A 25256-nucleotide genomic window follows, 5' to 3' on the forward strand; every position below is an offset into this window, starting at 1 on the left:
CTATTTTGAACCAGTCTGTTGTTTCATGTCTGGTTCTACCTGTTGCTTCTTGACCTGCATACAGGTTTCTCAGGAGGTAGGTCAGATGGTCTGGTATTCCCAACTCTTTAAGAATTTTCCACACTTTACTGTGATCCACACAGTCAAAGGTTTAGTGTAGTCAATGAAGCAAAAATAGATGTTTTTCTGGAATTCTCTTGCTTTTTCTATGACCTAATGAATGATGGCAATTTGATCTCTGGTTCCTCTGCCTTTTTGAAACCCAGATTGCATATCTGGAAGTTCTTGGTTTATGTACTGCTCAGGCCAAGTAAATGATTTTTGAGTATTACCTTGCTAGTATGTGAAAGGAAAATAATTTTGCAGTAGTTTGAACATTCTTTGGCATTACCCTTTTTTGGGTTTGGCATGAAAACTGACCATTTCCAGTCCTGTGGCCACTGCTGTGTTTTCCAAATTGGCTGGCATAGTGAGTGCAGCACTTTAACAGTATCATCTTCTAGGATTTGAAATACCTCAGCTGAAACTCCACTAGCTTTTTTCATAGTAATAGTTCCTAAGGTCCCATTTTCTTCACACTCCAAGATGTCTGGCTCTAGATGAGTGACCGCACCATCACGGTTATCCACGTTATTAAGGCCTCTTTTGTATAGTTCTTCTGTTTATTCTTGCCACCTCTTCTTAATATCTTTTGCTTCTGTTAAGTCCATACAATTTCTGTCCTTTATAGTGCCCATCTTTACATGAAAGGATCCCTTGGTACCTCTAACTTACTTGAAGAGATCTCTAGTCTTTCATATCCCATTGATTTCTCTATTTCTTTGCATTGTTCATTTAAGAAGGCCTTCTTTTCTCTCCTATCTATCCTCTGGAATTATGCATTCAGTTGAGTATATCTTTCTTTCCCTTTCTCCCTTGGCTTTCACTTCCCTTCTTTTCTCAGCTATTTATAAAGCCTCCTCAGATAACCACTTTGCCTTCTGGCATGTCCTTTTCTTTGGAATTGTTTTTATCACTGCCTCCTGTACAATGTTACACACCTCTAGCCACAGTTCCTCAGGCACTCTGAATATCAGATATAATCCTTTGAATCTATTCATCACCTCCCCTGTGTAATTTTATGGGATTTGATTTCTGTCATACATGAATGGCCTAGTAGTTTTCCCCACTTTCAATTCAAGATTTTCTTCAATTCAAATTTGAATTATACACTAAGGTGCTTATGATCTGAACCACACTCAACTCCAGGTCTTCTTTTGCTGACTGCATAGAACGTCTCAATTTTCAGCTGTAAAGAATATAATCAATCTGATTTTGATATTGACCATCTGGTGATGTCCATGTATAGAGTCATCAGTTCTTAGAAAAGGATGTTTACTATGACCAATGAGTTCTCTTGACTAAAGTCTGTTAGCCTTGCCTGCTACTTTTAGTACTACAAGGCCAAACTTGCCTGTTATCTTAGATATCTCTTGACTTCTTACTTTTACATCCCAAACCCTATGATGAAAAGACTTTTTCTTCTTTTCTTCTTCTTCTTCTTTTTTTTTTTTTTTTTTAGTGTTAATTCTAGAAGATCTTGTAGGTCTTGCTGAATCAATCAACTTCAGCTTCTTCAGCCTTAGTGGCTGTGGCATAGACCTGGATTGCTGTGATGTTAAATGGTTTGCCTTGGAAATGAAACAAGATCATTCTGTTGTTTTTCAGATTGCACCGAAGCACTGCATTTCTGATCTTTTTGTTGACTGTGAGGGCTACTCCATTTCTTCTAAGGGATTCTTAACCACAGTGGTAGATATAATGGTCATCTGAAATAAATTCACTGAACTTGTCCATTTTAGTTCTTGGTTTCCTGAGATATTAATGTTCATTCTTGCCATCTCCTGCTTGACCATGTCCAATTACTTTGATTTTATTGGTCTAACCTTCCAGGATCCTATGTTCTTTACAGCATCAGACTTTCACCACCAGACATCTACAACTGAGCATCTTTTCTTCATTGGCCCAGTCACTTCATTCTTTCTGGAACTCTTAGTAATTGCCCTCCACTCTTTCTCAGCAGCATATTGGACACCTTCTGACTTAGAGAATTCATCTTCCAGTGTCATATATTTTTGCCTTTTCATATTGTTCATGTGGTTCTCATGGCAAAAATACTGGAGTGGTTGGCCATTCTCTCCTCCAGTGGACCATACTTGTTAGCACACTCCACTATGACCCGTCTGCCCTTGGGGTGCCCTGCATAGCATAGCTCATAGCTTCATTGAGTTACACAAACCCCTTTACCATGACAAGGATGTGATCTATGAAGGGGGTAATAAATTATAAATAAGCCAAAATATTAATCTTAAGAGACTGATTGCATACATTTTCCTCTTTGTAATCAAAACATGTAAAATTCTAATAAAATAACTTCCCATTTTAACTACTTGATATAATTAAACTCTTTTATAACAGTCAAAAATAAATAAATCAGTGACCATTAAATCTGAAAATAGCACTCCATATAAAGAAAGCAAATAAATGTGTAGGTTACATGTAATCTGCCACCAACTTATTGTGATAGAAAAAAAATCAGCTATCCATGGAAGAAAAGTTATGACAAACTTAGACAGCATATTAAAGAGCAAAGGCATCACTTTGCCCAGAAAAATCCACATAGTCAAAGCTATGATTTTTCAGTAGTCATGTATGGATGTGAGAGTTGGACCATAAAGAAGGCTGAGTGCCGAAGAATTAATGCTTCTGAATTGTGGTGCTGGAGAAGAATCTTGAGAGTCCCATGGAGTGCAGGATCAAACTAGTCAAACCAATGGAAATTAGCCTTGAATATTCATTGGAAGGACTGATGCTGAAGCTGAAGCCCCAATACCTTGGCCACCTGATGCAAAGAGATGACTCATTGAAAAAGACCCTGATGCTGAGGAAGATTAAGGGCAGGAGGAGAAGGGAGTGATAGAGGATGATTTGGTTAGATAGCAACACCAAATCAATGGATATGAATATGAGAAAATTCTGGGAGATAGTGAAGGATAGGGAAGACTAGCATGCTGCAGTCCATGTGGTGCAAAGAGTTGGACACTACTTAGTGACTGAAAACGAACAACAAAACAGTTTTTTAAATATTTGAGTTGGTCATTGAAAATCTCACTTGTCTGTGCCATCATGTGCACATAATTAACACATCCAACATAGGTATTCCTATTTATGTCTTTGTATTAATAGTTACCATTACTTAATATGTCTTCATATCCTTACATGTCATGTGGAGGACATGTAATTCTATGTATTTGAGTCAATTTAGAAATTATTAGTATAACTTTGATGTTCAACTCATAGAATAAGGTATTTCTTTTACCTTTAACAGGTTCTATGGAGATATGATGGCAAAAAACCAGATACCTTAGGACCCAACACCCGGTTGTATAAATGGCTTCCCCAGAATGATCTTCTTGGTGAGACTTGTCAGAACAAATAATGAAAACATGAAACAGCTGAGCAGAGTGACAATGCTTCAACAGGAAACAAACTTACAAAGCAATTATTCAAACACGGAAAAAGAAAACTTTACTAATTTTTATAATTTTCTTTGCTATGGGAAAAAAGGAGAATATATAAAAGTTGTCATTTTATTCTACATAGTCACATCCCTTACAGTCAGAATCTTTACTTTAGCTGTAATTGCTTCTCACAGTGAACTTTTCAGTAACTTCCTGGATTGTTGTTCTCTCTCTGAATTCTTTCCTCATACTTATCTTTTCCATTCTATAGAAGCATATTAAATGATACTAAAAATGAGAACTCTCCTGCCATTACCAGTGACTCTCAATTTTCTGTAAGAAAAAATTCACAATCATTTCTGTGAGTCAATAACACACTTCAAGATAAAATTTAGCTTTCCCTTCCTCTGGTTCCAGTGCCACTAACATTATCCTTCTTTTCCCCTGACACCATTCCTATCGAAATAAATGACTTTACTCTATCTTTAGGAGAATAAATTCCAGCATGCCCTCCTCTTTTTTTGCACATGTGGTTTCTTTTACCCAGAATGCTTTTTCAAGTTGTTCACCTGCCAAACCTGGATTCATTTGTGACGTTCAAGTGACTCAGTGCCTCTTTCACAAAGTCTTCATTTACCCCTTCAGCAGACATAGCCGTTTCTTCTCTGAGTTCTGAAAGCAAGTTAAAAACACTTTCATATACATAATAATCTGTTATCTTAAAGATAGTGCTTCTTCCAGTGCCTTATAATAAACACTTCTCATTTTATTCTGTTATAATTAATAATTTTACTAAAATCCACTCAATCCTAGGCCATCCAAAAACCAAAGCCTTTATAACTCATGGTGGAAGCAATGGCGTTTATGAGGCCATCTATCACGGGATCCCTATGGTGGGCACTCCTTTGTTTGATGATCAAGATGATAACATTGCTCGAATGAAAGCCAAGGGAACAGCTGTCAGGTTGGATTTCGAAACAATGTCAACAAGTGATTTGCTCAACGCATTGAAGGAAGTCATTAATAATCCTTCGTGAGTACATAGTTCAGTTCAGTTCATTATATCTATATATATATATATATATATATATATATATATATATATATTTTTTTTTACTAGCTACTCTTTCTAGAGAAGTTCTCATCTGAAGATCAGGGAGGCAGCCATGAGTCTTAACATAAGCACAATGAGGTGTAAGATTTGCTCAATGCTTTGAAAACAGACAATAATAACAGGTTGTGAGTGTCACATTAAGATTTTTTCATGGTTTTATGGAAAAGGTTTGTCAGTGGTTTAAAGATAGTGGAGAAATTTTGAAAAACTTAATCATTAGAATGCGAAGAACTACTGAAATGGTAATAGAAGGATTAAGAAGCACTGAGAACAGTTACTATAGGGAACCATGAATGCTGTGGATCCTCATCTGCCCACTTTACTCTCTTTCAGCATGTGAACTTCTCAAAGGTTTTAAACTCTTAAAATATGGTTTATTTTCATAAGTACCATGAAATAATCCATTAATCCATTTCAAATTCTGATTACATTTAATATTTTCCAAGTTTTCTATGCTAATACTTTGACTCCATCTCTGATAAATGACAAACAGTTATAACTTTCTAATTACCCAGTTTCAACTATGTATATACTATTTATAAAGGTGGGTATATTCTTGGGTTTTTTTTTTTTTTTTTTTACTGTGGTCATTTTGTCTTGTTTGGAAGAATTATAAAATCTAAATGTAATTGACTTGGGAGGAGTATGCTGACGTGAAAAAGTGAAAGTGTTGGTTTCTCAGCTGTGTTCGATTCTTTGGGACCCCATGGACTGTATCCCACCAGACTCCTCAGTCCATGGAATTTTCCAGGCAAGAACATGGGAGTAGGTAGCCATTCCCTTCTCCAGAGGATCTTGCTGACCCAGGTATCAAACCAGGTCTCTGCATTGCAGGCAGATTCTTTACATCTGAGCCACCAGGGAAGCCCATATTTGGGATATTCCTTTTTTTAAAAAATGCTACACAATTTCTAAAGGTTATTTTCCATTTAAAGTAATTAGCAAATAGCGGTTAAATTCCCGGTGTTTTGCAGCACCTCCTTGAGCTTATATTATTCCCAGTAGTTTTGCCTCCTACTCCCCCACCCATGTGATTCTACTCCCCCAAATCTGGTAACCAATAGATTGTTCTCTATATCTGCTGCTGCTGTTGCTGCTGCTGCTGAGTCGCTCCAGTCGTGTCCGACTCTGTGGGACTCCACAGACGGCAGCCCACCAGGCTTCCCAGTCCATGGATTCTCCAGGCAAGAACACTGAAGTGGGTTGCCATTTCCTTCTCCAATGCATGAAAGTGAAAAGTGAAAGTAAGGTCGCTCAATCGTGTCCGACTCTTGGCGACCCCATGGACTGCAGCCTACCGGGCTCCTCCATCCATGGGATTTTTCAGGCAAGAGTCCTGGATTGGGTTGCCATTGCCTTCTCCGCTATCTGCTAGTCTGTAATAATATTTTGATCCCATCATTGATAAATGGTAAACAACTAGAATTCTCTAATTTACTCAACTACAACTATGTAGATACAGCTTATAAATTTAAGTTTATTCAGAGTTTTTTATTTGTGCTTGTTTTTGTCTTATTTGGAATAGATAGTTATGTTGGGATATCCCTATTTCAAAGCCACATTTTCTGAAAACAGAAATATTTGATTTCCAAATCACTTCAGGATATACATGAATTTCAATGACACAATTATATTAATATCACAAATATGATGTATATATTCCCCTTTTTTTAATCATAATGACTTTGTAAATAAAACATTTTGAGAGTGTGTCAGTAATGACAGCAAAATGCATTTTGTGTTTCATAAGCAGTGTTATTTAAATTTAATTTTGGCACAGCTATTGTCCTAAGTGAGCAGCATGAAAAGCAATTTTTTTTCTTTTTTTAAAAGAAACAACTCTATCATTTGCTGTTTTTATGGAAATGTACATATCTCTAGTATTTATATATCTTTTGAATTTTTAATAGTGTAGTGTTGGTGTCAAAAATGAAGATGTACTGAATGTTCATGATATGCTACATGTTGTATTTAGTAAAACAGTGTTACTTTACACATATTAAGTAACTTCTTTATTGTAGTCTATTCCTATTGTATTAAAAATATATTTCTAGGATTACTGTAGTCTTCTCAAAAACCCAGTTCTCATCCTGTGTTTTTGACAGAAAAGGGAGAAAAGTTACTTCCATTGTTATTACTACATTGCCATGATACAGTACTTTGTGATTTAAAGTTCATGAGCTATATCTCTTTATTCTTCTTTCTTGTCTATTAGTCTGCCAGCATTTCAACAGTAGAAACAAGTGTGTCTGCAATGCCTGAGAGTGAAATGTTGAGCCTTCTCCAGAGTTTCTAGAACAAGAACCAGAACAACAATACTAGTAAATATTTACTGAGTGTCTACTGCATGCTAGGCATGCCTCTAAGAATCAGTAAAATATTCTCAAAATAATTAGATAAGGTACTATCCCTAGCCATTTTATATAACAATGAAAAACTGAGAAACAGGTTCTATCATGATTGAGCACTCCGAGGTAAAATTAAAAGTTTAAAAAATAAAAAAAGTTTTAAAACGTTAATAAAAAAATTCTTTTTTTAAATCTGAGGAACAGAACGAATAAAAAAGCAGCCAACAAAGTAAGAGTCAGGAATCAAACTGACTCAATCTACTTCCACACTTTCAACCACCACTTCACTAATGTAAGATCAGCCCTGTCTGGACATGTCTCCAAACCTCATCACTGATTTACCTGCTATATCTGGATTATAACGTTTTGAAATACATCTACCAGGTCTATTAACAATTCTTTATGAGACAATTCAAATTTTGGACAAACATATTACGAATTTCTTTTCTTTTATTTCCCTTTGGGATGGCTCATTCCATTCTTCAGAATGTACAATCTTGTTCTCTCCCATTTTCTTTCTTTTCTTTGTAGCTTGAAATGCTATGCATTTAAGAAATCCTAGCCCTTAAGCTAATATCTCAATAATCACCTTGGAAAAAATTATCTATTTTTCTTCCACTCTGTGTTGCACTCTGTGTTACCATCTGCAAGAAAATTTCACATATTTACCTATTATAGTTCATTCCATAAATGATCACTGTTTGATTTTCCTTCAGCTACAAAGAGAATGTGATGAGATTATCAGCCATTCAACATGATCAGCCGATGAAGCCCTTGGACAGAGCAGTCTTCTGGATCGAGTTTGTCATGCGCCACAAAGGAGCCAAGCACTTGAGGCCAGCTATCCATGACCTCACCTGGTTCCAGTACCACTCTTTGGATGTCATCGGGTTCCTGCTGGCCTGTGTGGCAACTGCCATGTTTGTCATCACAAAATGTTTTCTGTTTTGTTGCTGGAAGTTCACTAAGAGAGGAAAGAAGGGGAAAAGAGACTAACTGTATCTGAGACCTCAGCGCAGGGGTCCCCAACCTCTGAGATCTAATGCCTGATGATCTGAGGTCGAGCTGATGCAATAATAGAAATAAAGTGAGCAATAAATGTAATGTGCTTGAATCGTCCCAAAACCATTGCTTCCTACCCCAGTCCATGGAAAATTTGTCTTCCACAAAACCAGGGACCTAAAAGGTTTGGTTCTGCTGCTCTAACAGTTCTGCCTCATAAATAGAACTCCTCCATAAAACTATGTGGGTATGTATTGAAATTTATTATTTTAATGCAAAAGTTGTACTAAAAAGATATGATTGAATTTAACGGTTTTTCACATGTTGAGTGTAGAAACAAGAACAATGAAAGTCTATTCATAGTATCAATATTACTTTGTAGATATTCAGAATTTTGTCTTCATTTCTGTATAAATTATAGCTTTTCCTTGCTATAGAAATTGTTCAATAATTGGAATTCTTTTGCAAGATTCACCCTTTACTTTTATTTGTGAGACCACTAATAGTTCTTCATTTTTATTGTGCATCTAGCCTCAACATCACTTTTTACCTAAAGGCATGGCAAGACACTTGCCTTCATCCAGTTAAACTCATTTGCCTTTGGAGTGTTTGTGGAATTAGAAGTATAGCAACTGCTACATGCTTCCTTTTATAAAATTGAGATATTTGCAAAAATCTTTAATTTCATGACCTAATTCTCTTTTTGTCATCCACCATTTATTCACCTATTATTTTGACTCCCATAATCAGCCTTTGCTAATGGATATAAGTTCTCAACTGTATGTTAGGAAAATTATAGCCTGAACTCTAAAGGGACTTTTGAATTTTCATTCTCTCCAAAGCTACCTGATTATATTTATGATTTTATCTATATCGATATACATAGCTAAATCTATGTATATTTTTACAATTCAAGACACAGCACCACTTACTTGCAGATATGATGAAAAATTCAATGGGTTTCTTGAACATAGACTGAATTATTTGCTATTATATTATAATATGGGCTTCCCTGGTAGCTCAGCTGGTAAAGAAACCACCTGCAATGCAGGAGGTCCCAGTTTGATTCCTGGATTGAGAAGATTCCCCTGGAGAAGGGATAGGCTACCCACTCCAGTATTCTTGGGCTCCCCTGGTGGCTCAGATGGTAAAGAATCCGCCTGCAACAAGGGAGACCTGGGTTCGATACCACACTGGGAAGATCCCCTGGAGAAGGAAACAGCCACCAGCAGGCCAGTACTCTGGCCTGGAGAATTCCATGGACAGAGGAGCCTGGTAGGCTACAGTCCATGGGGTCTAAAAGAGTTGGACATGACTGAGCAACTTTCACTTTCACATTATGTTATACCATAACCACACTTTAGATCAGCATTTATCATTCTTTTGTCTCTTTCCTCAGGAAGCTACTGGTCATCCTTCTCATAACACTTACATGTGAACATTCAATCCTTTATCATGACAGAAAATATTATAGATACTATTTTCTTTTAACCTAGGTCCACTATGACTGAAATAATCAGAAACAATGAGCACAATACAAAAATCACATAAATTTTGTAAAAAATTGGTGAATCAAATGAAACAATCTGAAGGTACTGATGAAAACTATACATTAGGAAAGCAGTTTATAGTCAAAATATCCAGGTGATGGAATGAGTCTTGTCTTGTTGGTCAACGGGATCATCATCCACAACATATAAAAAACATTCATCAGCCTTAGGCATAATTTATTTTAAAAAAGAAACATTGATGTTCAGGGAATTATAGGAAATTTTACCATATAGAACACACCTAGGTAATTGGCATATACTTAAAGAAAAGTAGAACTAACAGAAAAGTAAGAAGGTAGAACCATATGTTTCCATAGTAGAAAATGTTTTTAAATCAAACGTATAGGATTACGCAGTTTTCCTCAAATCTACGTGGTGGCACTTTTAATAGACAAAGGGTTGGTAGTCACTGTGCAATAAGAAAGACTACAAATCGCCAATGAAAAGTCTAGCAGTCCAATATGAAAATAAATGAAAAGTATGAACAGCAAATTCACAGAAGTGAAGTGGCCAATGATATGTAAAAGGTGACATGGAAACTCTGGGAAATTGAAATTGTCAACAAGTAATACTCCTACAAATAATTTGTAGAACAAGTAAACTGGTAGGACTAATTTTAAGGGAGTATAATATGGAAATACCATTTAAATAAAATTTATGCACATTGTTTTATATTATCTGTCATGCAGAAAGACTTGCACATGTTCATAATTACATACTGAATATTCCCACTAGCACTTAAATGGCTATCAATTTGTGAACACATTTATCTACAACATAGGTATGAGTTATACAGCCATGAAAGAAAACAGGTAATTATGGGCAATATTGTTAAATACTCTCCATGTCACATTACCAAACAAATAAAAAGTTTGAGAAATTCTAAAAAAAATAAGCATGAGACACGTCTTTGGAAATAAAATTAAACATATGTTGTGTAAATAAATGTAAATTTGTACACCACAGAGGAAACGATCTTTAGAATGCATTGAATATCCAATAACTTCCGGATGTTCAAGGTGGTTTTAGAAAAGGCAAAGGAACCAGAGATCAAATTGCCAACACCTGCTGGATCATTAAAAAGCAAGAGAGTTCCAGAAAAACATCTATTTCTGCTTTATTGACTATGCCAAGGCCTTTGACTGTGTGGATCACAATAAACTACGGGAAATTCTTCAACAAATGGGAACACCAGACCACCTGACCTGCCTCTTAAGAAACTTGTATGCGGGTCAAAAAGCAACAGTTAGAACTGGACATGGAACAACAGACTGGTTCCAAATAGGAAAAGGAGTACGTCAAGGCTGTATATTGTCACCCTGCTTATATAACTTATAAGAGGAGTACATCATGAGAAACCCTGGGCTGAATGAAGCACAAGCTGGAATCAAGATTGCTGGGAGAATTACCAATAACCTCAGATATGCAGATGACAGCACCCTTATAGCAGAAGCTGAAGAAGAACTAAAGAGTCTCTTGATGAAAGTGAAAGAGGAGAGTGAAAAAGTTGGCTTAGAGCTCAACATTCAGAAGACTAAGATCATGGCATCCAGTCCCATCACTTCATGGGAAATAGATGGGGAAACAGTGGAAACAGTGGCTGACTTTATTTTTGGGGGCTCCAAAATCACTGTAGATGGTCATTAAAAGACACCTACTCCTTGGAAGGAAAGTTATGACCAACCTAGATATCATATTAAAAAGCAGAGATGTTACTTTGCCAACAAAGGTCCATCTAATCGAGGCTATGTTTTTTCCAGGGGTCATGTATGGATGTGAGAGTTGGAATGTGAAGAAAGCTGAGCACCAAAGAACTGATCCTTTTGAACTGGGGTGTTGATGAAGACTCTTGAGAGTCCCCTGGAGTGCAGGGAGATCCAATCAATCCATCTTAAAGGAGATCAGTGCTGAGTGTTCATTGGAAGGACTGATGCTGAGGCTGAAACCCCAATACTTTGGCCACCTCATGCGAAGAATAGACTCATCGGAAAAGACCATGATGCTGGGAGGGATTGGGGGCAGGAAGAGAAGGGGATGACAGAGGATGAGATGGCTGGATGGCATCAAAGACTCGATGGACATGACTTTGGGTAAACTCTGGGAGTTGGTGACGGACCAACTGGCGAGCTGCAATTCATGGGGTTCCAATGACTGAGAGACTGAGAGAGACACGACTGAGAGACTGAACCGAACTGAACTGAACTGGACCGCAACACTGACTGACTGACAGTAGTTTAGAGTATCTTTTATCAACAATACTTTGGATTAACATTATCAAAATGGAAAATATTTAAGAGAAACAGTATGAATTTTCATATTATATTGGGATTGTGGGCAGGAAGATAAACCACCAAATTCTGCTTTGTCATTTGTTCCTTCTCATTGAAGGACTCTTGAGGACACAGTAAACATACAAATATTCTCAGGAGTTAAATTTTAACAGCAAGTGCAGTAGCACAAGGACATTATGCAATAGTGATAAAAGTCTGGAATGCATCATGCAGATTGCGCTTGCTAGATAATCCTGGCCCCTTTCATTTCCCCTAAATTTTAAAGTAGCCCTATCAGTGTGCTTTGCAGGGTGCTCTTCAGAGAAAGGATGGTCAGGGCTCCCCAGGAGACCTCCAGATCCCATCCAGACACAGTGACTTAGAGAAAGAGAAACATCAGCCTCCCTGGTGACTTGGTCCTGCCGAAGTCTGAATCAGGAAGATCGAAGTGAAGATGGGATCCTGCCCTTAAGTAAACCCTGTGCATTGGAAGGTCTGGCCTTTAATGTACTCTGCTTCTATCCTGTCACATTGCTCCTCCTGCTTGAGGAGGGAGAGGGACTGTAAGAAGGAATCAAGCATAAGGAAACTGGCATGGAAAAGATTCAGCAGCCTCTTTCTCCATCAAATAGATTGGTACCTTATTTTCTAATACATAAAATTCCCCTGGAGTCTTTGGATGTTTTGGAACACTTTTATAATTTGCTATCTGATATTGTAATCTTCTCCTAATAACCTATGCTGTTTCTTTGCTCATAGAGTTACTTTACATTCCCAGAGCAAATAGAGGTTAAACACTATAAATTATAATCCAATGTATGAGAATTGATTGGGAATTCCAAAATCCATACCTTACTTTTGTACTGGGTATAGGAACTACATGATTGCCACTGTCACTCCTTCGTAGTTCATTGTTAATGAGTTCATGGTCAGCTTAATCAATTTTATTATCACAAAGGTGGAGCTTTCTCAACAGCCTTATTGACACTTATAAATTGCAAAAAAAAAAAGTCTTCCTTTATAAATGTGAACTATATCCAAACCAGGAAAGTTGAAACACTATTGATTCATATCAAAAATTACTAATTGTTTTTTTTCTTGTAGGTAATGCTTTACAATTTGTAATCTAAGAAGCTATACTTTTCAGGTGAAGTGAAGTGAAGTGAAGCCGCTCAGTCATGTCTGACTCTTTGCAACACCGTGGACTGTAGCCTACCAGGCTCCTCTGTCCATGGGATTCTCCAGGCAAGAATACTGGAGTGGGTTACCATTTCCTTCTCCAGGGGATCTTCCCAACCCAGGGATCGAGCCCAGGTCTCCCACATTGGAGGCAAACGCTTTAACCTCTGAGCCACCAGGGAAGCTCATACTTTTCAGGTAGCCTTTATTAATTTATTACTAATAAGTTATATATAAAATTTATTTCTCTTAAGTGGCTGATTCAGTTCAGTTCAGTTCAGTCGCTCAGTCATGTCTGACTCTTTGCGACCCCATGACTGCAGCATGCCAGGCTCCTTCTCCATCACCAACTCCCGGAGCTGGCTCAAATTCATGTCCATCAAGTCGGTGATGCCATCTAACCATCTCATCCTCTGCCATCCCCTTCTTCTGTCTTCAATCGTTTCTAGCATGAGGTTCTTTTCCAATGAATCAGTTCTTCACATCAGGGGGCCAAAGTATTGGAGTTTCGGCTTGAACTTCAGTCCTTCCAATGAACACCCAGAACTGATCTCCTTTAGGATGGACTGGTTGAATCTCCTTGCAGTCCAAGGGACTCTCAAGATTCTTCTACAACACCACAGTTCAAAAGCATCAATTCTTTGGTGTTCAGCTTTCTTACAGTCCAACTCTCACATCCAATCATGACTCCTAAAAACAATAGCTTTGACTAGATAGACCTTTGTTGGCAGAGTAACATCTCTGCTTTTTAATATGCTGTCTAGGTTGGTCATAGCTTTTCTCCCAAGGGGCAAGTGTCTTTTAATTTCATGGCTTCAGTCACCATCTGCAGTGATTTTGGAGACCAAAAAAGTAAAGTCTCTCCTTGTTTCCGTTGTTTCCCCATCTATTTGCCATGAAGTGATGGAACCGGATGACATGATCTTAGTTTTCTGAGTGTCGAGTTTTAAGCCAAATTTTCACTGACCTCTTTCACTCATCAAGAGGCTTTTTGGTTCTTCTTCACTTTCTGTCATAAGGGAGGTGTCATCTGCATATTTGAGGTTGTTGATATTCTCCTGGCAATCTTGATTCCAGCTTGTGCTTCATTCAGCCTGGCATTTTGCATGATGTACTCTGCATATAAGTTAAATAAGCAGGGTGACAATATACAGCCTTGCCGTACTCCTTTCCTGATTTGGAAACAGTGGCTGATTACACATGTATTTTCCTTGTATATCAAAAGATGTAAAACATGCATATCAAAATATATATATATTAATGAGTGGATATATATAGCTCTCTTCTATAACATAAGCCAGTAAATGTCAATTTTGAAAATGAGGACTAGTATAAAATATAAAATTGTAAAATATATAATCAGCGTAAGCTTTGTAAAACTTGTGAATTCTGAATTTTTGTCAGTGACGTGTACACAACTCTGAGGGCTGAAGATTTAAGGGATGTATAATTTTAAAAAATTAGAAAAAAATAAAGTATGTCAGTTATTAGAAATTTCCCACTGTCTTTTTGCTTTGGAATAAAGACCATCTAGAAACTTTTTAAAATATCTGAATTTGGCAATAAACCATCATTTGTCTATGCCATTATGTGTGAATGGTCATGATTATACTCCATAGCTGATTGAATATAGTAATAAGTATGTAAAATGTAGGTATTCCTACTAATGTCAATGCATTAGTAGTTATCATTGCTTAAGATCATTAATCCTTTCTTCCTTACATGCCATGTGGAAGACATTTAACTCGTTATTTTTTAATCTCTTTTGAATTCTAATGCTATAACTTTAAACTCATTGAGTAAGGTATTTGTGGTACCCTAACAGGCTCTATGGAGATACGATGGCAAAAAAACTAGACACCTTAGGAGCCAATACTCGTCTGTATCACTGAACCCCCAGAATTACCTTCTTGGCAAATATTGACAAAACAAATGCTAAAAACATGATTAACAGCTGAGCAGAGTGATAGTACTTCAACAGGAAGCAAACATGCCCAGATTTCACAAAAGGTAAGTAAAGTAATTTAATAGTGGAAAAATATTTAATGAATCACTTAAGTAATATAAAAGGTGTGATTACAATTTCTGCAAGAAAGGTAAACTACTATGATAGCTCCAACTTATCTCAGTTCAGTTCAGTCGCTCAGTCGTGTCCGACTCTTTGCAACCCCATGAATCGCAGCACTCCAGGCCTCCCTATCAATCACCAACTCCCGGACTTCATCCAAGCTCATGTCCATCGAGCAGGTGATGCCATTCAGCCATCTCATCCTCTGTTGTTCCCTTCTCCTCCTGCCCCGAATCCCTCTCAGCATCAGGGTCTTTTCCAATGAGTCAACTCTTCTCATGAGGTGCCCAAAGTACTGGAGTTTCAGCCTCAGCATCTGTCCTACCAATGAATACCCAGGACTGGTCTCCTTTAGGATGGACTGGTTGAATCTCCTTGCAGTCCAAGGAACTCTCAAGAGTCTTCTCCAACACCACAGTTCAAAAGCCTCGATTATTCAGCACTCAGCTTTCTTCACATTCCAACTCTCACATACATACATAACCACTGGAAAAACCATAGCCTTGACTAGATTGATGTTTGTTGGCCATGTAATGTATTTGCTTTTTAATATTCTGTCTAGGTTGGTCATCAATTTCCTTGCAAGGAGAAAGCAGCTTTTAATTTCATGGCTGCAACCACCATCTGCAGTGATTTTGGAGCCCCCCAAAATAAAGTCAGCCACTGTTTCCACTGTTTCCCCATCTATCTGCCATGAAGTGATGGGACCAGATGCCATGATCTTAGTCTTCTGAATGTTGAGCTTAAAGCCAACTTTTTCACTCTCCTCTTTCACTTTCATCAGAGGGCTTTTTAGTTCCTCTTCACTTTCTTCCATAATGGTGGTGTCATCTGCATATCTGAGGTTACTGACATTTCTCCAGGGAATCTTGATTCCAGCTTCTGCTTCTTCCAGCCCAGTGTTTCTCCTGATGTACTCTGCATATAAGCTAAATAAGCTAGTGGCAATATACAGCTTATCTCAAATATTTATAAAAACCAAAATATATATGGCAAGTGCTACAGTAGTTTAGAGTATCTTTTATTAACAATACTTTGGATTAACATTATCAAAATGGAAAATATTTAAGAGAAACAGTATGAATTTTCATATTATAATGGGATTGTGGGCAGGAAGATAAACCATCAAATTCTGCTTTGTCATTTGTTCCTTCTCATTGAAGGACTCTTGAGGACACAGTAAACATACAAATGTTCTCAAGAGTTAATTTTTAACAGTAAATGCAGTAGCACAAGGACATTATGCAATAGTGATAAAAGTCTGGAATGCATCATGCAGATTGCGCTTGCTAGATAATCCTGGCCCCTTTCATTTCCCCTAAATTTTAAAGTAGCCCTATCAGTGTGCTTTGCAGGGTGCTCTTCAGAGAAAGGATGGTCAGGGCTCCCCAGGAGACCTCCAGATCCCATCCAGACACAGTGACTTAGAGAAAGAGAAACATCAGCCTCCCTGGTGACTTGGTCCTACCAAAGTCTGAATCAGGAAGATCAAAGAGAAGATGGGATCCTACCCTTAAGTAAACCCTGTGCATTGTAAGGTCTGGCCTTTAATGTACTCTGCTTCTAACCTGTCACATTGCTCCTCCTGCTTGAGGAGGGAGAGGGACTGTAAGAAGGAATCAAGCATAAGGAAACTGGCATGGAAAAGATTCAGCAGCCTCTTTCTCCATCAAATAGATTGGTACCTTATTTTCTAATACATAAAATTCCCCTGGAGTCTTTGGATGTTTTGGAACACTTTTATAATTTGCTATCTGATATTGTAATCTTCTCCTAATAACCTATGTTGTTTCTTTGCTGATAGAATTACCTTACACTCCCAGAGCAAATAGAGGTTAAACACTATAAATTATAATCCAATGTATGAGAATTGATTGGGAATTCCAAAATCCATACCTTACTTTTGTACTGGGTATAGGAACTACATGATTGCCACTGTCACTCCTTCGTGGTTCATTGTTAATGAGTTCATGGTCAGCTCAATCAATTTTATTATCACAAAGGTGGAACTTTTTCAACAGCCTTTATGATAATTATAAATTACAAAAAAAGAAAAAAGTCTTCCTTTTAAATGTAAACTATTTCCAAACTAAGAAAGTTGAAACATTATTGATTCATATCAAAAATTACTAATTGTTTTTTTCTTGTAAGTAATGTTTTGCAATTTTTAATCTAAGAAGCTATACTTTTCAAGTAGCCTTAATTAACTTATTACTAATAAATTATAAATAAGATTGATTTCTTTTAAGTGGCTGATTCAGTTCAGTTCAGTTCAGTTCAGTCACTCAGTCATGTCTGACTCTTTGTGACTCCATGGACTGCAGCAGGCCAGGCGTCCTTCTCCATCATCAACTCCCAGAGCTTGCTCAAACTCATGTCCATCAAGTCAGTGATGCCATCTAGCCATCTCATCTTCTGCTGTCCCCTTCTCCTCCTGCCTTCAATCATATCATCAATAGCATAAGGGTCTTTTCCAATGAACCAGTTCTTCACATCAGGTGGCCAAAGTATTGGAGTTTCAGCTTCAACATCAGTCCTTCCAATGAATATTCAGGACTGGTTTCCTTTAGGATTGACTGGTTTGATCTCCTTGCAGTCCAAGGGACTCTCAAGAGTCTTCTCCAACACCACAGTTCAAAAGCATCAGTTCTTTGGTGTTCAGCTTTCTTTATAGTTCAACTCTCACATCTATACATGACTACTGGAAAAACCATAGCTTTGACTAAACGGACTTCTGTCAGCAAAGTAATGTCCCTGCTTTTTATTTTATTTCTTTTTCATTTATTTATATTAGTTGGAAGCTAATTACTTTACAATATTGTAGAGGTTTTTGCCATACAGTGATATGAATCAGCCATGGATATACATGTGTTCCCCATCCTGAATCCCCCTCCCACCTACCTCCCCATCCCATCCCTCTGGGTCATCCTAGTGTACCAGCCCTGAGCACTTGTTCATGCATCAAACCTGGACTGGTGATCTGTTTCACAATTGATAATATACATGTTTCAATGCTATTCTCTCAGATCATCCAACCCTCGCCTTCTCCCACAGAGTCCCAAAAGTCTGTTCTATATATCTGTGTCTCTTTTTCTGTCTTGCATATAGGGTTAACATTACCATCTTTCTAAATTCCATATGTATATGTTAGTATACTGTTTTGGTGTTTTCCTTTCTGATTTACTCCACTCTGTAGAATGGGCTCCAGTTTCATCCAGCTCATTAGAACTGATTCAAATGTATCCTTTTTAATGGCTGAGGAATATTCCATTTTGTATATATACCACAACTTTCTTATCCAGTCGTCCATTAATGGGCATCTAGGTTGCTTCCATGTCCTGGCTATTATAAACAGTGCTGCGATGAACATTGGGGGTACACGTGTCTCTTTTGGTTCTGGTTTCCTCGGTGTGTATGCCCAGGGGTGGGATTGCTGGGTCATATGGCAGTCCTACTTCCAATTTCTTTAAGGAATCTCCACACTGTTCTCCATAGTGGCTGTACTAGTTTACATTCCCACCAACAGTGTAAGAGGCTTCCCTTTTCTCCACACCCTCTCCAGCATTTATTGTTGTAGACTTTTGAATAGCAGCTATTCTGACTAGAGTGAGATGGTACCTCACTGTGGTTTTAATTTGCATTTCTCTAATAATGAGTGATGTTGAGCATCTATTCAAGTGTTTGTTAGCCATATGTATGTCTTCTTTGGAGAAATGTCTGTTTAGTTCTTTGGCCTATTTTTTGATTGGATCATTTATTTTTCTGGAATTGCGCTGCAGGAGTTGCTTGTATATTTTTGAGATTAATTCTTTGTCTGTTGCTTCATTTGCTATTATTTTTTCCCATTCTGAAGGCTGTCTTTTCACTTTGTTTATAGTTTCCTTTGCTGTGCAAAAGCTTTCAAGTTTAGCTAAGTCCCAATTGTTTATTTTTGCTTTTTTTCCAATATTCTGGGAGGTGGGTCATAGAGAATCTTGCTGTGATTTATGTCTGATTTATTATGTGATTTTGCCTATGTTCTCCTCTAGGAGTTTTATAGTTTCTGGTCTTACATTTAGATCTTTAATCCATTTTGAGTTTATTTTTGTGCATCGTGTTAGAAAGTGTTCTAGTTTCATTCTTTTACAAGTGGTTGACCAGTTTTCCCAGCACCACTTGTTAAAGAGGTTGTCTTTTCTTCTTTGTATATTCTTGCCTCCTTTGTAGAAGATAAGGTGTCCATCGGTATGTGGATTTATCTCTGGGCTTTCTATTCTGTTCCATTGATTTATATTTCTGTCTTTGTGCCAGTATCATACTTTCTTGATGACTATGGCTTTGTAGTAGAGCCTGAAGTCAGGCAGGTTGATTCCTCCAGTTCCATTCTGCTTTCTCAAGATTGCTTTGGCTATTCGAGGTTTTTTGTGTTTCCATACAAATTGTGAAATTATTTATTCTAGCTCTGCGAAGAATAACGTTGGTAGCTTGATAGGGATTGCATTGAATCTATAGATTGCTTTAGGTAATATACTCATTTTCACAACATTGATTCTTCCAATCCATGAACACGGTATATACCATGTCTCTGCTTTTTGATATGCTGTCTAAGTTGGTCATAGTTTTTCTTTCAAGGAGCAAATATCTTTTAATTTCAGGGCTGTTATCACCATCTGCAGTGATTTTGGAGCCCAAAAATGTAACGTCTCTCCCTGTTTCCACTGTTTCCCCATCGAATTGTCATGAAGTGATGGGACCAGATGCCATGATTTTAGTTTTTTGAATGTTGAGTTTTAAGCCAAGTTTTTTCACTCATCTCTTTCACTTTCATCAAGAAGCTCTTGAGTTCTTCCTCACTTTCTGCCATAAGGGAGGTGTCATCTGCATATCTGAGGTAACTGATATTTATCCTGGCAATAACTCTGCATATATGTTAAATAAGCAGGCTGACAATATACAGCCTTGACGTACTCCTTTCCCAATTTGGAAACAGTGGCTGATTACACATGTATTTATCTTGTATATCAAAAAATGTAAAAGATGTATATCAAAATATATATTAATGAGTGGATATATAACTCTCTTCTATAACAGAAGCCAGTAAATATCAATTTTGAAATTTAGGACTAGTATAAAAAATAAAATTATAAAATAGATAATAAACTTAAATTTTGTAAAACTTGTGAATTCTGAATTTTTGTCAATGACATCTTTAAACCTCTGAGGGTTTAGGATTGAAGGGGTATAAAAGTTAAGAAAATTAGAAAAAAATAAAATAAAGAAATAAAGTATGTCAGTTATTAGAAATTTCCCAATGTCATTTTGCTTTAGAATAAAGACCATGTAATAACGTTTTAAATATCTGAATTTGACAATGAAAACATCATTTGTCTATGCGATCATGTGTGAATAGTCATGATTATATTCCATAGATGATTGAATATAGTAATAAGTATGTAAAATGTAAGTATTCCTCTTGATGTCAATGTGTTAGTAGTTATCCTTGCTTAAGATCATGCATCCTTTTTTCCTTACAAGCAATATGAAAGACATTTAATTAGTTATCTTTCAACCTCTTGAGTTCTAATGCTATAAATTTAAACTCAAGTATAAGGTATTTTTCTTACCTTAACAGATTCTATGGAGATATGATGGCAAAAAACCAGACACTTTAGGACCCAACACTCGTCTGTATAACCCAGAATGAACTTCTTGGTAAATATTGGCAGAAGAAATGCTAAAAACACGATTAACAGCTGAGCAGAATGATAGTACTTCAATAAGAAACAAACTTATCAACTGTTTATTATTAAAACATTCAGAAAGAAAACTTTACTTCTGTGTTTTTACTCCCAACAATAGAGGGGAGAAGGAAAATATATCATAGTTGGCACTGTATTCTACCTGGTCATGTCCCTTATGCCCAGAATTAAATATCTTCATTTTGCCTGTAATTGCTTCTAACAGTGAATAGCTTAATGAGTTATTGTTCTACCTCTGAATTCTTTCCTTACACCTATTGGTTCTCCTGTGTAGGAGCATTTTAAATGCTATTGATAAATAACAGCTTCTTCTTTATTACCAGTGACTCTCCATTTTCTACAAAAAAAAAAAAAAAATCCACAATCATTTTCATGAACTGGTAGCATATTTCTTAATAAAATGAAGATTCTCCTTTCTTTGCTTCCACTGCCACTACAATTACCCTTTCTGTGACCTTGACACCATTCTCATCAGATTAAATGACTTCCTTAATCTTTAAGAGAATATATTTCTGAATGCCCCCTTTTATGCATATGTGGTTTCTTTATGCAGAGAGTTCTTTAAGAAGTTCATCTACCAATCTTGAATTCACTTGTGAAGTTCAAGTGACAAAGCACTTCTTTCATGAAGTCTTCACTTATCTCTCCAGCAGACAGGACTTTCTGGCTGTGAGTCTGAAAGCAATTTAAATGCAGTTTCCTGTATGTAACCATCTGTTATCTTTAAAATACACTGCTTTTTACAGTGCTTTATAATGGCCATTTCTCATTTTATTCTGAATTATAATTAACAATTTTACTGAAAGTCACTCAATGCTAGGTCATCCAAAAACCAAAGGCTTTATAACTCACGGTGGAATCAACGGCACTTATGAGGCCATCTACCATGGGGTTCCTATGGTGGGTTTTCCAGTATTTGCTGATCAACCTGATAACATCGCCTGATGGACCACAGCACACCAGGCTTCCCTGTCCTTCACCATCTCCCAGCGTTTGCTCAAGCTCATGTCCATTGAGTCACTGATGCTACCCAACCATTTCATCCTCTGTTGTCTCCTTCTGCTTTAACTCCTCACTGTCATCAGTAGGCAGATCGTTCAGACAAAAAAATCTATATGGCAATAGTGATCATAAATTATACAATTGACCAGTCAAATTTCATTGATATCTTTAGTATTGATGCATTACACTCAAAAAATCAGAACACACATCCTCAGTCTTTGCAGACTGCAGGATTTCTGCTGCTTTTTCATTTTAGCCCAGAACTTTCCCAAAATAATTTACATTGGTTTGCAGTTGGTCATTTACTGTTTTTGCTGTTTCTCTGAGGGACACAATTGTTGTGACCTCATAACCCTCCATCTTGTTGATGTCACCTTATCTCTAATTCTGTGTCACAGCGACTGCAGACACAAGAGTCTCTCACTTGCTATTTTACACTAGTCGTCTTTCTCACAAAATATAATTGATGTGTGTGTACAAGATGGGCGACAGCACTGACAAATCAATACTAAACACACTGTATCATCTTGAAGTGTTCTGCACTTTGCCTTCTCTGGATTTCCACATCTGCTGACTATTCATGTAATCTACTTTTTTAAGGAATAGGGGTTATAATTTAACTTCTGGTTGATTTCTTCTGGATATAAGCCTGAGCAATAGCAAAAGTTTACAGTAATTATTTAAAAAGTACTACATATGAGCAAGATGTCTATAAAAAGGCTCTCACTTCTGCTGCTGCTACAGCTGACTTGCTACTTTAGCATTGGGAGTTGTGGAAAGGTGCTGGTGTGGCCAGTGGAATTTAGTCACTGGCTGAATATAAAGACAATTCTGGATGAACTTGTCACAAGGGGTCATGAAGTGACTGTTCTGATATCTTCAGCTTCCACTATTACTAATTCCAGCAAACCATCGACTATGAACTTTGAGACTTTCCCTGTATCTTTCACAAAAAGTGATTATGAGAATTTTATAGAACGTCTTCTTGAGAAATGGATGAATGTGGCGAAAGATTCCTTTTGGTCCTATTTTTCAACAGTGAAAAGTTTATTTTGGGGATTTTTTGATACTGCTATAACTATGTGTAAAGACGCTGTTTCCAACAAGAAATTAATGACAAAACTAGAGGAATCAAGGTTTGATATCCTTATTGCAGATGCCGTTGGACCCTGTGGTGAACTGCTGGCTGAATTACTTAAAATACCATTCGTGTACAGTCATCACACCTCACCTGGCCATATAATTGAAAAGAATAGTGGAAGACTTCCATTCCCACCATCTTATGTACCTGTTATGTTTTCAGAATTAAGTGATCACATGACATTCATGGAGAGAATCAAAAATATGTTATATACACTTTATTTTGACCTTTTCTTCCAGACATACAATGAGAAAAAGTGGAATCAGTTTTACAGTGAAGCACTAGGTAAGTTGGGCTTCCTGATAGCTCAGTGGTAAAGAATCTACTGCCAATGCAGGAGACACAGGTTCAATCCTTTGGTCAGGAAGATCACTTGGAAAAGGAAATGTCATTCCATTCCAGTGTTTTTGCCTGGGAAATCCCATGGACAGAGAAGCCTTTTGGGCTATTGTCCACGGAGTTGGAAAGAGTCAGTTACCAGTTAGCAACAAACAACTAGGTAAGTCATGTTTTTAGTTGGTTTCATTAAGTCCTATTTTTCCTAGTGCCTTGGAAGTTGAGTTTGTATAAATATAAATTCACAAAAATTTACCTCAAATAAGTGAAACAGTGAAATAAAAATATAAAATGACCCTCAATCTAACAAATATTATGCAAACACTTCAATTATAGGGTAGGGTAAAGCACATTACTAGTATCAGATACCAGGAAGTCACTTACCACAAATTGAAGTACCTAGGACTTCTGCAAGTGACTATCCAAATTACAAAATTCTTCTTTTAATTTAAAGTCTTTAGGAATCTCATAAACTGTCTCGATAAATGAAGACATGTACATTGAGAGTTATACACATATTTGTAGTACAAATATCCAGTTAGCTTTTAGAAATTCTTTCTTCTTGTGTAAAAACAGATGTATTCTAGATCTATTTTATTATCTTATACTATGCTATGCTATATATTTATCAAACAACAGTCACATTAAAACAACTTTGGCCACAACATCCAAAGTTGTTTTACAAAAATTATCTAATGTACACACATGACAATAGTCTCATTTGATCAAACATTTGTTGGTTTTCTTTTTACTTTCAGGAAGACCTACTACCTTATCAGAGACCATGGGGAAAGCTGAAATGTGGCTCATTCGAACTTACTGGGACTTTTCATTTCCTCGTCCACTACTCCCAAATGTTGAATTTGTTGGAGGCCTCCACTGCAAGCCTGCCAAGCCCCTGCCTAAGGTCACCTACTCCTCCTTGCTGTTCTTTGTGAATGTTGTGTTTTCAATAGGAATCATTCTGTATTCTTTCTTTGGAATGTTTGATTACAGGTAGTCAGATGTGGGAACCTGGATAAAGTGACCTTCCACCCAGAAAGTGATGTATTTCTATATCAACACAGCTATCTGAATTTCATTATCATTACAGAATAAACTCCCTAGAGTACATTGGACACTTTAATAATACATCAATTAAATACAACTTCATTATTCAACACATAGAGAAGCATCATTCATTAAAGAACACATATTATACTTTTACATAAAAATTATATTTTATATAAATAAAATAATAGTTTTATTATCATCTGGTGATGCCATCCAACCATCTCATCTCACTATAATATGTTACATTACTATTGTATTATAATTATTATAGGATAATTTTGTATATAGCATATTCCAGAAGTGAGTATGAACATAGACAAATGGTGTAGGCACAGTTTCTACCACCTGACAGTCCACCTGTACTGACAGAACACAATCAAATTGTAAAAAGTGTTATAATATGGAAAGACCAGAGTGTTAAAGAAATATTCAGCATGCATCATAGAAAGGATCTCTGATTCATAGAAAATTATGAGATCTGAAGGATGCTCAGGGATAAACAGAAGGATTAGGGCAGGGTTGAAAGAAGATACAGGCTTCCCTCATAGCTCAGTTGGAAGAAGATAAAAAGAAAGGTAGGTGGAGTAGTTATGACAGTTGCCAAAAAGTCCAAGTTTAGTCTAGATAGGAAAAGGCTGAATAAAAAGAAGATGATGCTGATGAGGTAAGTTGCAAACAGATAATTATAAAGATTTGAAACATCTAGTAGGGGCATTGGGAAGAATATTGAAAGGATTAAGAGAGAAAGAGATGGTGGTGGTGGTTTAGTCTTTAAGTCGTGTCTGACTCTTTCAATTCCATGGACTGTAGACTGCCAGGCTCCTCTCTCCATGGGATTCTCCAAGTGTGAATACTGGAGCAGGTTGCCATTTCCTTCTCCAGAGGATCTTTCCAACCCAAGAATCAAGCCCGGGTCTCCTGCATTGCAGGCAGATTCTTTACTGACTGAGCTATG

At 37.0% G+C, this 25256-nt stretch overlaps 3 protein-coding genes across 10 annotated transcripts in view; all 3 read left to right on the forward strand.

Annotated features, from left to right (window-relative positions):
- Positions 1–8076, forward strand: part of LOC122696519 (UDP-glucuronosyltransferase 2B18-like) — a 46851-nt gene extending 38775 nt beyond the window's left edge. For 5 of the 6 annotated variants that reach the window (XM_043906600.1, XM_043906598.1, XM_043906599.1 and 2 more), the window contains 3 exons: positions 3368–3455; positions 4314–4533; positions 7679–8076. In XM_043906600.1, the coding sequence (XP_043762535.1) occupies positions 3368–3455; positions 4314–4533; positions 7679–7958 (588 nt within the window). In that variant the 3' untranslated portion in view covers positions 7959–8076. The remainder of the gene's footprint in view (positions 1–3367; positions 3456–4313; positions 4534–7678) is intronic. The other variant, XM_043906596.1, reaches the window with a different exon arrangement.
- Positions 8077–12029: 3953 nt separating this feature from the next.
- Positions 12030–25256, forward strand: part of LOC122696524 (UDP-glucuronosyltransferase 2B18-like) — a 76533-nt gene continuing 63306 nt past the window's right edge. The window contains exon 1 of one of the 2 annotated variants that reach the window (XM_043906608.1): positions 12030–12277. The gene's annotated coding sequence lies outside the window, so the exon portion shown is untranslated. The remainder of the gene's footprint in view (positions 12278–25256) is intronic. The other variant, XM_043906609.1, reaches the window with a different exon arrangement.
- LOC122696525 (UDP-glucuronosyltransferase 2B18-like) overlaps positions 22433–25256 on the forward strand; it is a 29313-nt gene continuing 26489 nt past the window's right edge. Inside the window, exons 1-2 of one of the 2 annotated variants that reach the window (XM_043906610.1) lie at positions 22433–23197; positions 24007–24155. In XM_043906610.1, the coding sequence (XP_043762545.1) occupies positions 22468–23197; positions 24007–24155 (879 nt within the window). In that variant the 5' untranslated portion in view covers positions 22433–22467. Of the gene's footprint in view, positions 23198–23287; positions 23412–24006; positions 24156–25256 lie in introns of those variants that run through there. The other variant, XM_043906611.1, reaches the window with a different exon arrangement.

The sequence above is a fragment of the Cervus elaphus genome, chromosome 6 (assembly GCF_910594005.1).
Source record: "Cervus elaphus chromosome 6, mCerEla1.1, whole genome shotgun sequence".
In the NCBI taxonomy this organism is placed as follows: Eukaryota; Metazoa; Chordata; class Mammalia; order Artiodactyla; family Cervidae; genus Cervus; species Cervus elaphus.